At 51.3% G+C, this 12,971-nt stretch overlaps 1 protein-coding gene across 1 annotated transcript; it reads left to right on the top strand.

Annotated features, from left to right (window-relative positions):
* Positions 1 to 3,334: 3,334 nt before the first annotated feature.
* On the top strand, positions 3,335 to 12,140 carry LOC122547951 (autophagy-related protein 2 homolog A-like; the record flags this gene model as incomplete). The annotated part of the gene is made up of 6 exons (XM_043686511.1): positions 3,335 to 3,556; positions 4,610 to 4,772; positions 6,194 to 6,343; positions 7,031 to 7,133; positions 9,258 to 9,444; positions 11,922 to 12,140. Coding segments are annotated over exons 1-6 (1,044 nt in total), but the record flags the coding sequence as incomplete, so codon positions are not given.
* Positions 12,141 to 12,971: the final 831 nt, after the last annotated feature.

The raw sequence follows: 12,971 nt of genomic DNA, 5'->3' as shown, positions 1-12,971 counted from the left end.
GGAGGGTCAGTGCTGAGGGAGTGCCGCACTGTCGGAGGGTCAGTGCTGAGGAAGCGCCACACTGTCGGAGGGTCAGTGCTGAGGGAGTGCCGCACTGTTGGTGGGTCAGTGCTGAGGGAGTGCAGCACTGTGGGAGGGTCAGTACTGAGTGAGCGCCACATTGTCAGAGGGTCAGTACTGAGGGAGTGGAGCACTGTGGGAGGGTCAGTACTGAGGGAGTTCCGCACTGTCGGAGGGTCAGTACTGATGGAGTGCAGCACTGTCGGAGGGTCAATGCTGAGGGAGTTTCGCACTGTTGGAGGGTCATTGCTGAGGGAGTGTTGCACTGTTGGTGGGTCAGTATTGAGGGAGTGCAGCACTCTGGGAGGGTCAGTGCTGAGGGAGTGCCACACTGTCGGAGGGTCAGTGCTGAGGGAGTGCCGCACTGTCAGACGGTCAGTACTGAGGGAGTGCCACACTGTCGTGCATTTATTTCTGTGTGACATCTAGGTGCAGCTCTGTTTGGTGTCACTGGCGAATGATATGATTTTGAAGCTGAACGGCGGTGGGGGGGAAAGTTTGAGTCTGATGTCCTGGGGCCTCTGAAAAACAAGCCTGACTAAAAATAAATGATTGGGTCATGACTGGATTGACTGCTCGATGCTTCGGGATGTCCTGACATTGTGGATGTTGGAGGCTCAGTAGACGCCTTCCTGTTTCTGAGTTTGTTGCCCACGGTCATTGCCTGAGTGACAGTGTCGGTAGGTCAGTAACCTGAGCTTGTTTTTGTTTCGGCCCTGTCGGGTATTGACAGTCCTGATCTCCTCAGCAGCCTCTCTCACAAACTGTGCGTGTAGTGTCATGTGCTGTTTGTTGATGTGAATGCACTGCCTCCCCTCCTCCCTGGCCTTGACCAAACACTCTGCATGGTGTTTACTCCCGGTCTCCAGTGTTGCACTCTCAGCCCTGTGGGTCGTGTGCCTCACTAATGCATTCACATCAACCCCTGAACAGTTGAGGAAGTGAGATCTTGCGAATTGATAGTGGTGCAGCGTTTTCCCCCGTCCCTTCACCCTCCTGAGGGGATGAGAAAGGGCAGAGACCAGGCCTCGAACGTGCATTCCCTCGGGTCTGTCATTGAACCTGTTTTTTCATCCTGTTCATCCTATTTATTATCTGTACTCTGTTGCTTATTTGTTACTCCTTCCTGAACTTTGCCTTTTCCCTGAGAGCTGCTATATCCTTCTCCCCCACCCAAAAACAAACCTGGTTTGGTTCGTAACTGACCTGGAATGAGCTGGTTGCCTTTTGAGGTACAGCTGGACAGGCTCGGTCTGTATCCTCTGTCAGTCCACTGAGCGCAATGGGCTGAAGAGTGGCCAATGGAGTTTAAGTTTCATAAACGCAATGTGCTACGTAGCAATAAAACACACGAGCAGGATTTATGCGATTAAAAGTAAGGCCTTCAGTCGCGTTGGGACGTGATTCATTGAAGTTTGCGTCACAGGTAGACAAGGGGGTTGAGAACGTGTTTCGCTCACTTGCCATCATTACTCAGACCTTTGAGTATCGGAGTTGGGGGCGTTCATGTTGGGGTTGTACAGGATGTTGGTGAGGCCTCGTCTGGATCACTGTGCCCAGTTCTGGTCGCCCTGTTATCGGAAGGACATTATTAAGCTGCAGAGGGGTCAGAAGAGATTTACCGGGATGTTGCTGGGACTGGAGGGTTTGCGTTCTCTGCAAGGATTTGGCTCAGCAGGGACTTTGTTCGCTGGAGCGTCAGAGGTTGAGGGGTGACCTTAAAGAGGTTTATAAAACCATCTAAGGTGAATGGCAGCTGCCTTTTCCCTTGGGTTGGAGATTCCAAGACTAGGGGGTGTATTTTTAAGATGATGTTTACAAAAAAAGCAATGAGGGGCAAGATGTTTTTAACACCGAGGGTGGTTCATGCGTGGAATATACATCCAGAGGAAGTGATGGATGCAGATACCGTCACAACGTTTAAATAATTATTTAGATAAGTGCATGAATAATTAAATTAGATTCTCGACAGTACAGAAACATGCCCTTCGGCCCAACAAGTCCACACCGACCCTCCAAAGAGTAACCCACACAGACCCAGTCCCTGACACTTGCCCCTGACTAATGCACCTAACGTTATGGGGAGTTCAGCACGGCCAATCCACCCTAACCTGCACATCTTTGGACTGTGGGAGGAAACCGGAGCACCCGGAGGAAACCCCACGCAGACACAAGGAGAATGTGCAAACTCCACACAGACAGTCGCCCAAGGTGGGAATCGAACCCGGGTCCCTGGCGCCGTGAGGCAGCTGTGCTAACCACTGAGCCACCGTGCTGGCCCAGAATGAGAAATGTTTGGAGGGATACGGGCCAAGTGCAGGCAGTTAGGTCTCGTTTATGGTCGGCGTGGACTGTTTGGACAGAGGGTCTTCCTGATGAAGGGCTTAGGCCCGAAACGTCGATTCTCCTGCTCCTCGGATGCTGCTCGACCTGCTGTGCTTTTCCAGCAACACACTGTTGACTCTGAGCTCCAGCATCTGCAGTTGTGACTTTCTCCCTGGTTGGACTGAGGGGTCTGTTTCCGTGCCGTCCAACTCTATGACTCCGGAGTTTACACGAGTCCGAGGTGGCCTGATTGAAGCATGTAAGAGCAGGCTTGACCAGGTGAACATCGCAAGGACACTTCCTCTTCGGGGTCTCATCGTTTGAAAATAAGGGGCATCCATATCAAATAAGCAATCTCTGAGGGTTGAGAATCCTTGGAATTCCCTTTTTGGAAAGGCAGTGGGTGCAGAGTCTTGAAATATTTTGAAGGCCGAGGTGGATAGAATCTTGATTGTCAGGGGATTTGCAGAAATATAAGATTTGAGGTTAAAACCGGGTCAGTCTTATTGAGAGCAGGTTTGAAGGGCCAAGTGGCCACCATGATTTGAACTGTAAAGCAGCCACACAGTCCAGCCTGTTCCCCACATGAATAGGGTTTCCACCCTCTGACGAGTTGCCTGATTGAGGGTCAGGGAAGCCGTTGGAAATCCTGTTGAGTTCATGGCGGTTTGAGAGAAAATTTAGAGCGAGTGAGCCATTTGGCCCCTCGAGCCTACTCCACCATTCAACTGGATTGGGGCAGATCTGCATCAGTGCCGTTTTCTGTACAATGACTACACCCCTCGATCATGTTCATGTTTCAAGTCGTCGCTCTCTCTCTCTCTCTCTCTTTCTCTCTTTCTCTCTCTCTCTCTCTTTTGAATGTACTGAATGATTGGGACTCCACAGCCCTCAGAGGGTGGACTCACCCACTCTGGGTGAAGACGTTCCTCCACATTCTCCGTCGCTAATGGCCGACCCCTTACCCTGCGCCAGTGTCCCCTGGTTCCGAGTGCCCAGTCTCATCTGCCTCTCCCCATCGCACGGTCCCGCCCATCCCAGCAGTCAGCCGAGCGAACTTCCCACTGCACTTCCTCCATGGCGGGTCCATCCTTCCTGTATGCAATGGGGTGGTGGTGATCAGGGGCAGCCTTTTCACCAGCACAGCTCCCTGCTCCTTGACCAGTGTTTGGTGAGCTCCTCTGGAAGGTGATATTTCTTGCAGTTGGACCCTGCACAGAAGGGTGTGTCGGCAAAGGAGGAAGGGCTGTTCACTGTTTATTCCATAATGACAATTGGTGATAATATCTCCTTCCATAATCAACATTCAACATGGCTGTTTTCACAGGACTAAGCATCCTTAAGTTCAGAGCCCTCTCTGGAGGTCTCTATTATTACTTCCCTACTCTTGCTCACTCTTTTCTACATTTCTCTCTTGCTGTTTTCTCTCGCTCTCTCCCTGCATTCTCTGTCTGCATTTTTGCTCTCTTTCACACACTCACTCTCACTCACACACTCTCAAACTCTCTCTCTCTCTCTCTCTCTCACTCGCTCACACTCTCTCTCCTCGAAGATGACCCCCAACTGACCACTCCAACTGGGCTTTTGGTCAGCTCTCTCATTGAGTGGTCTGGTGTTAAACATCTTTTGCTTCTGCTCCTCTGACGTACTGTTGTATGTTGATTTGATTTGTTATTGTCACATGTACAGTAAAAAGTTTTGTTTTGTCGCAGGCAGATCATACCGTCCAAAGTGTGTCAGGGCGATAGAACAGGGCGAGGAATACAGTGTTCCAGCTGCAGGGAAGGCGCACAGAGAGGGAGACCAATTTTAAATTTAATATTTGAGAGGTCCACTCAGAAGTCTGATAACAGCGGGGAAGGAGCTGTTCCTGAATCTGTTGGTACACGTATACAAACTTTCATATCTTCTGCCCAACTGCAGAGGGTAGAGGAGAGTATAATCAGGGTGGGAGGGCTCGTGGATGATGTTGGTGGCTTTTCTGAAGCAGTGGGATATATGGGTGAAGTCAGTGGGTGGAAGGTTGGTTTGGATTGGGCTATGTTCACGACTCGCTTAAGTTGGCCTGTGGTCTGGGGAAGAGCAGCTGCCAAACCACGCAGTGATGAGTCCTGGTAGAATGTGGTTTGTCCACAAAAACCGGGGAGAATCCTATTGTTTTGTGTCACTGCGAAGGCAGTGTCTGGTAGCAGTGCCATGACGGGGCCCTCCCTTTTCTCCGCAGTCTCTCAATGAATTCCTGGACTCGTTGGGGGCGCCGCTGGAGGTGACAGACGGCTTCATCAGCAGCATCTCGGTGACCATCCCCTGGTCGGCTCTGATTACGGAGAACTGCACCGTGGAGGTGACGGGCCTGCAGGTGACATGCAGGCCCAAGTATCACTTTGGTAAGCCGCAGCCTGAGACAGTGGCAGAGTGAGAGGTGTGGGTTTGAGTGGGACAAACGGAGGCTGTAGAGCCTCGACTTCCCTGAGGCGGTGACTCCTGGTCACCCACTGCTCAGGGGGCGATGGTGCCAAAGTGCTGACTAATGACCTGGGGCAGGGCTTCAAATCCCATCATGGAACACTTGGTGGAACTTAATCAATTATTTCATAAACGTGGATCATTGAACTAGTCCCAGTCATGGTGACCATGAGGTACCCACCATAGAATACAATCGAAAAATCCCAATTGTGCACAAGAGGCCATTTGGCCCATCGTACCACCCACAAAGAGAATCCGAGCCAAACCCAATTCCCCCAACCCTATACTCGTAACCCTGCATTTCCCATGGCGAACCCACCGATCCTGCACATCCCTGGGCACTATGGGACAATTCAGCACGGCCAATCCACCCTAACCTGCACATCCCTGGGCACTATGGGACAATTTAGCACGGCCAATCCACCCTAACCTGCACATCCCTGGACACTATGGGACAATTTAGCACGGCCAGTCCACCCGAACCTGCACATCCCTGGGCACTATGGGACAATTTAGCACGGCCAATCCACCCTAACCTGCACATCCCTGGGCACTATGGGACAATTTAGCACGGCCAATCCACCCTAACCTGTACATCCCTGGGCACTATGGGACAATTTAGCACGGCCAATCCACCCTAACCTGCACATCCCTGGGCACTATGGGACAATTTAGCACGGCCAGTCCACCCGAACCTGCACATCCCTGGACACTGGGGACAATTTAGCACGGCCAGTCCACCCGAACCTGCACATCCCTGGACACTATGGGACAATTTAGCACGGCCAGTCCACCCGAACCTGCACATCCATGGGCACTATGGGACAATTTAGCACGGCCAATCCACCCTAACCTGCACATCCCTGAACACTATGGGACAATTTAGCACGGCCAGTCCACCCGAACCTGCACATCCCTGGACACTATGGGACAATTTAGCACGGCCAATCCACCCTAACCTGCACATCCCTGAACACTATGGGGACAATTTAGCACGGCCAATCCACCCTAACCTGCACATCCCTGGGCACTATGGGACAATTTAGCACGGCCAATCCACCCTAACCTGCACATCCCTGGGCACTATGGGGTAATTTAGCACGGCCAATCCACCCTAACCTGCACATCTTTGGACTGTGGTAGGAAACTGGAGCACCTGGAGTAAACCCCACACAGACACTGGGGAGAGGCCTGTATGCTTTAAGCACAACAGCATAGATCAGCCGGGCCGAATGTCACCCCCCCCACCGTGGCTGTTCTTTACGGGTTCTCCTCCCCATTGCCTGGGTGTTTTGAGAGCCCCAGCGTGCCAACACAACTGTGCTAACTCTAACTCTCTCAGTCCCAGGGACCGAGTCTCCCAGTTGGTCATCGTGTATGACCACCAGCATGCAACTCGCCAAGGAGTGCCTGAAGGAGCAGGCCGAAGAGCCAGAGGAACCCACGCAGCCACTCGAGGGCCTCGAGATGTTCGCGCAGACCATCGAAACCGGTAAGCCCACTGAAACTCAAGGGTTCACCAGTGCGCAAAGAAAGACGTTGCATTGTCTGAGCACCTTCGATGATCCGAGGACATCATGAAATCCTTCATCGCCAACTAAGTCCCAAGTCCAGTTACTGCGGGAGGAAATGAGAGCCATGCTGCACACAGCAAGATTGTTTCTATCCATTTTGTCCCTTCCATGTAGCGATGTTACTTTACAGAGGGAAATTGGATCCAGGTCAAAATGGCGAACTAAACCCCAGCCAACTATTGGTTGTGGTCAAGAGATATCTTTCCCATCCACCGAAAGGATAGGTGGAGGCCTTGTTTTAAGGTCTGAACTGAAAGACGGCCATTCCGACAGTGCGGCGCTCCCTCAGCACTGACCCTCCGACAGTGCGGCGCTCCCTCAGCACTGACCCTCCGACAGTGCAGCACTCCCTCAGTACTGACCCTCCAACAGTGCGGCACTCCCTCAGTACTGACCCTCCGACATTGCGGCGCTCTCTCAGCACTGACCCTCAGACAGTGCGGCACTCTCTCAGCACTGACCCTGTGACAATGACGTTTTGAGCAGTCAGCCTTGATTTCTCAGCTCTGGGATTCGGTCTGTCAGCCTGTCTGTGTGTTGTGTTCCTACATGGCCTTTCTTTTTCAGTAATCAACCTTGTGTCATGTTTGCTCTTGAATAAACAGTGCTCAGGAGGATAAAAGTAACATTCCTTGACACCATCGTTCGAGTGGAACACACTCCAGATGGATCCAGGACAGGCACTGCTCTGGAAGTGCACATTAAACGGTTAGTAATGCGATATTCCAGATGGGAGGGGGTGACCCTTCAGACTGTTACTGTCCTTGGTGTGTTTGGAGTGGACAGTGTAGAGGAAGCTTTACTCTGTATCTAACCCCGTGCTGTCCCTGTCCTGGGGAATGTTTGATGGGGGACAGTGTAGAGGGAGCTTTACTCTGTATCTAACCCCGTGCTGTCCCTGTCCTGGGATGTGTTTGGAGTGGACAGTGCAGAGGGAGATTTACTCTGTATCTAACCCCGTGCTGTCCCTATCCTGGGGAATGTTTGATGGGGGACAGTGTAGAGGGAGCTTTACTCTGTATCTAACCCCGTGCTGTCCCTGTCCTGGGGAGTTTTTAATGGGGGGACAGTGTAGAGGGAGCTTTACCCTGTATCTAACCCTGTGCTGTCCCTGTCCTGGGGAATGTTTGATGAGGGACAGTGTAGAGGGAGCTTTACTCTGTATCCATCCCCGTGCTTTCCCTGTCCTGGGGAGTGTTTGATGAGGGACAGTGTAGAGGGAGCTTTACTATGTATCTAACCCTGTGCTGTCCCTGTCCTGGGGAGGGTTTGATGGGGTACAGTGCAGAGGGAGCTTTACTCAGTATCTAACCCCATGCTGTCCCTTCCTGAGGAGTGTTTGATGGGGCGGACAGTGTAGAGGGAGCTTTACTCTGTATCTAACACTGTGCTGTCCCTGTCCTGGGGAGTGTTTGATGGGGGGGACAATGTAGAGGGAGCTTTACTCTGTATCTAACCCCGTGCTGTCCCTGTCCTGGGGAGTGTTTGATGGGGGACTGTGTAGAGGGAGCTTTACTCTGTGTCTAACCCCGTGCTGTCCCTGTCCTGGGGAGTGTTTGATGGGGGACTGTGTAGAGGTAGCTTTACTCTGTATCTAACCCCATGCTGTCCCTGTCCTGGGGAGTGTTTGATGGGGGGACAGTGTAGAGGAAGCTTTACTCTGTATCTAACCCTGTGCTGTCCCTGTCCTGGGGAGCGTTTGATTGGGGGACAGTGTAGAGGGAGCTTTATTCTGTATCTATCCCCGTGCTGTCCGTGTGCCTGGACTGTATGAACTCATTGCTGGGAGCTTGAAATGGAATGAGTTCTGTCCCGCTAATGAATGACCACAGAATTAATTTGTCAACATGAAGATTGATGAGAAAGCAGATTTTGATGAGAGTCAGCAAAGGGGTAGACATCGGATGTTCAGAGAGTGAGTGCTCAAAAATGTAATGTTTTGGTTGTGATATTGTCCAGTTTGCCCGGAAGGCTGATTTTATTGAGATGGGCCAATATTCCGGAATGCTGCAGGAGAAAGGGGCTTTAGTCTCTTACTCAGTGAATCGCGAGAGTTACAGGAAGTGATTTGGAAGGCCAATAGAGTGTTATCTGTTATTACAAAGGAGATGGTCAAGGGCTTTGGTGAGGATGCCGCTGAAGTACTGCGTCAGTTTTTGTCTCTGTATTTAAAGGAGACATATACTTGTTTTGGGAGCTGTTCGCTCTGGGCTAATTCCTATGAACAGGTTATCTTAAGAGCAAAGACCGACACTCATTGAGGCTTTGTAGAACGACAAGTGATCGTGTTGGAAAACACAAGATTCTGAGGGGTTTGACAGGGCAGACGCCTAGAGGGGATTGATTCCTCCTTGTCGGGGAGTCTCTGACGAGGCAGCACCGCGTTCTCTCCGAGAGAGGGTGACGGTGTGGAAGAGTCACTGTGGGTCATGGGTCTTTGAAATCCTCTTCCTCAGAGATCAGTCCCGGGTCTGAGCGTGGTGAATGAGGGTTTCTCCCTTTAAAAGAAGGCAGCAGAGGGTTGTTCCGACACAGTTTGCGAATATTGAGTAAACCTTTGAAGGCAAGAACATTTCAGTCTGTGGAGAGGTGCAACGCGTCATCAGAAAGATTCAAGGTCGAGTCAAGCGAGGGTTTTCATCCACACGATTTTGGAGGGGAGCCAGGCAAGTGGAGCTGATGCCCCCGATCAGATCAGCCAAGATTTTGTTTGACTGGTGGGGCAGGCTGAAAGGGGAAGAATGACCCTCCCTCTTATTCCTCAGGATCTTCCTGTTGAAAGATAAGGCAGTGTTTGCGCTGGTGTCTCCTTAGCGCCTCTCTTTCCTGCAGGTTGGAGTACTGCGATGAAGCTGTGATGGACTCTGGCAGCGGCTCCAAGAGGGACCCCATTCCCATCGATATCCACCAGCCCCCGGCGTTCGTCCACAAGGTGCTGCAGTTTTCTGGGGTGTTGTTGCACTATGAGGAAATCCCCGAGCAGGCCGGGGAGCCCCAGACCTCACCGCCCGTACTGCAGGTAAGGGGGCCTTCCTCAGAGACAAAGCCCCAGCACCGGGGAAATGCCGAGGCCAAGAAGGAGCACTGTGCAGCGTAAAACGAGGGCTGTAGAACCGTCGGGGTGAAAGTGAGGACTGCAGATGCTGGAGGTCCGAGTCTAGATTAGAGTGGTGCTGGATACGCACAGCAGGTCAGGCAGCATCCCGATGAAGGATTTCTTGCCCGAAACGTCGATTCTCCTGCTCCTCGGATGCTGCCTGTTCTGCTGTGCTTTTCCAGCACCGCTCTAATCTAGACTCTCGAACCATCGGTTTGTGGCACCAAGGCCTCCAGGTGTCTCATCCCAGCATTCCAGTTCTTGGTCTGTATTTGAACTTATAGAGTCACACGGAGGTGGAGAAGTCAGCGTTTCAGGTGGATCGGTCTTGAAGAAGGGTTACACCTGAAATGTGGACAGCTCCACCTCCTGATGCTTACCTGGCTAGCTAGTGGTCTTCCAGCCTCCAGCCTCAGGCTCGAAGGGCAGAATGGCCTACTCCTGTCTACCTTGGATTCCAGCATCTGCAGTTTGTTTTGTCTCTTACAGAGTTAATATGGAAACAGACCTGTCAGTCCATGCTGACTATAATCCCAAACTAAGCTCGTTCCATCTGCCTGCGCTTGGCTCATATCCTTCCAAATATTTCTTATTTATGCATTTAATTAAATGTCTTTTAAACATTGTAACTGTACCCTCACACCCACCACTTCCTCAGGAAGGTCATTCCACACACGAGCCACTCTCTGTGTAAACATAATTGTCCCTTGTGTTTTGTTTTTAATTTTTCTCCCCTCACCTTAAAAATATGTCGTCTAGTCTTTAAATCCCCCACCTTAATGAAAAGACACTTGCCATTCCACCTTATCTATAACCCTTCTTATAAGCCTCTAAAAGGTCACCCAACCTCCTAGGCTCCAGTGAAAAAGGTCCCAGCCTGTCCAGCCTCTCCTTCTAACCCGAACCCTCCATTCCTGGCAACGTCATGGGTGGCACGGTGGTTAGCACTGCTGCCTCACAGCGCCAGAGACCCGGTTTCAATTCCTGCCTCAGGCAACTGTCTGTGTGGGGTTTGCACATTCTCCCCCGTGTCTGCGTGGGGTTTCCTCCGGGTGCTCCGGTTTCCTCCCACCGTCCAAAAATGTGCAGGTTAGGGTGGACTGGCTATGCTTAATTGCCCGTAGTGTTAGGTGAAGGGGTAAATGTAGAGGAATGGGTCTGGGTTGGTTGCTCTTCGGAGGGTCGGTGTGGACTTGTTGGGCCGAAGGGCCTGTTTCCACACTGTAAGTAATCTAATCTAATCTAATCTAATCTAAATCCCTTCTGAACCCCCTCCAACTTAATAACATCCTTCCAATAACAGGAAGACCTGAGCCCAGGAGACTTCTCCAGAGGAGGCCTCACCAATGTCCTGTACAACCTCAACATCAGTAAAAATAAAAACGTGAATTAAAAGAGAATCATGTAACCGAAGCCTTTCCATGTTCTTGTGATACCGGTTACATCTGCTGTACATCCCAGTGATTGGCTGATTGAATCAAACAATATTTGACTTTGATGTTTGTTGTAGGAAAGCCACATATCAAACCGGCCCACGTTTGCAAAACAGAAAGATTACATTACATTACATTACAGTGTGGAAACAGGCCCTTCGGCCCAACAAGTCCACACCGACCCGCCGAAGCGAAACCCACCCATACCCCTACATTTACCCCTTACCTAACACTACGGGCAATTTAGCATGGCCAATTCACCTGACCCTGCACATCTTTGGACTGTGGGAGGAAACTGGAGCACCCGGAGGAAACCCACGCAGACACGGGGAGAACGTGCAAACTCCACACAGTCAGTCGCCTGAGGCGGGAATTGAACCCGGGTCTCAGGCGCTGTGAGGCAGCAGTGCTAACCACTGTGCCACCGTGCCGCCCACAGGAAAGCATCTCCTGTAACATACACTTCTGCTGTGGGCAGCAGTTGCGAAACAATGCCGAGTGCTGCATTAACCACAGACTTTAAAGTAATCAGTTGAGTTTGTAATGTGGCTTAATTACGCTCGCAGGAAGCACAGTCACTTCAAACATAGGGACCCATGTTCTGCAAACAAGAGAAACATATTCACCTTGAGGACCTATGGTTCTCCATTGCTTTCTCCCTGGTAATGTCTCAACCAATCAGTACCCTTTTCTCATGTCGTATAAATTGGCGTAATGGCTTGAAATCTGGCATTCTTGCAATTGGCCCTGATAAGTGCAAGACAAAAAGTTGCATTGTTTTAAGTGCAGTGGAGGAAGGGACGTCATGATGTGGTGAAGATTCGCAATAAGACCCTGTATGATATTCCAAGTTTACTCTTGAACTGGCTTCCTGAGAGGCAGCTGCGTGGGAGGGCGAGATTGCTTTGCGTCGTCCCTGGTTTTGAAATGTTCTCTCCGTTAAGTGCGACACCCGTCTCTTCGCAGCCGCAGGCGGACCCGACTGGGGAATCGCATTCTTTCCCTGAAGCCAGCAGCAGGACTGCGGAGGGACGCTCCCCATCGCCGCTGGTGCAGATCGGCAGTTGTACAGGGTGCCTGGAGCTGACCGTGAAATTTAAGCAGAACGATGCACTGCCCGGACCGAAGGTTACCGACGGGGGATGGGTGGCGAGCAGCAGATCTTGGGTTCCGGGGGTGAAGGTGGTGGGCGGACGTGGCGGGGGGGATGAGGGAGGCTTGCCACACCCCACTCCCAACGTTCCTGGCTCGTTCTGAGAAATAACCTCCGAAGGGCAGTCACTATGGTACGAAACTCGGCCGTGCACAGGAAGCTTACCGCAAACAGCGGGCTAATAGTGACCGGATCGTCTGGAGGTGGAGGGACAATTCTGGTTCTGGCATACCAGGGAGAATTCTACACTGGGTGTGGATCTCTCGCTGTCAGCCAAGAGGTGGGAGTCCCTATCCAAAGGATGCCTCCGCCGACAGTGCAGCCCTCCCTCAGCGCTGCACTGAAGTATTGAACCAGTCTCTGAATCCCTCACCCTCTTGGCTTGGCATGCTCTTTACTGGGAGCCAAAGTTCACACTGTTCCTAGTAGAATCCCCATTCAGCCCACACTTCAACACAACACTCCCCAACACAACACTCTTCAACACAACACTCTCCAACACAACACTCTTCAACACAATACTGTTCAAAACAAGAATCTGCAACACAACATTCCCTAACACAACACTCCCCAATACAACACTCCCTAACACAACTCTCCCCAACACAACACTCTCCAATTGTATTAGCGTTCATTAGCAGAGGAATTCAATTCAAGAGTTGTGAGGTGAAGTTGTCGCTGCGCAGGACCTTGGTAAAGCCACATTTGGAGTACTGTGTGCAGTTCTGGTCACCTCACTTTAGGAAAGATGTGGAAGCTTTGGAGAGGGTGCAGAGAAGATTTACCAGGATGTTGCCTGGAATGGAGAATAGGTTTTATGAGGAAAGGTTGAGAGTGCTAGGCCTTTTCTCATTGGAACGGCG

The sequence above is a fragment of the Chiloscyllium plagiosum genome, unplaced genomic scaffold, assembly GCF_004010195.1.
Source record: "Chiloscyllium plagiosum isolate BGI_BamShark_2017 unplaced genomic scaffold, ASM401019v2 scaf_1322, whole genome shotgun sequence".
NCBI lineage: Eukaryota > Metazoa > Chordata > Chondrichthyes > Orectolobiformes > Hemiscylliidae > Chiloscyllium > Chiloscyllium plagiosum.
The sequence above is the reverse complement of the archived record's forward strand: the minus strand, read 5'-3'. Positions and strand labels throughout refer to the sequence as shown.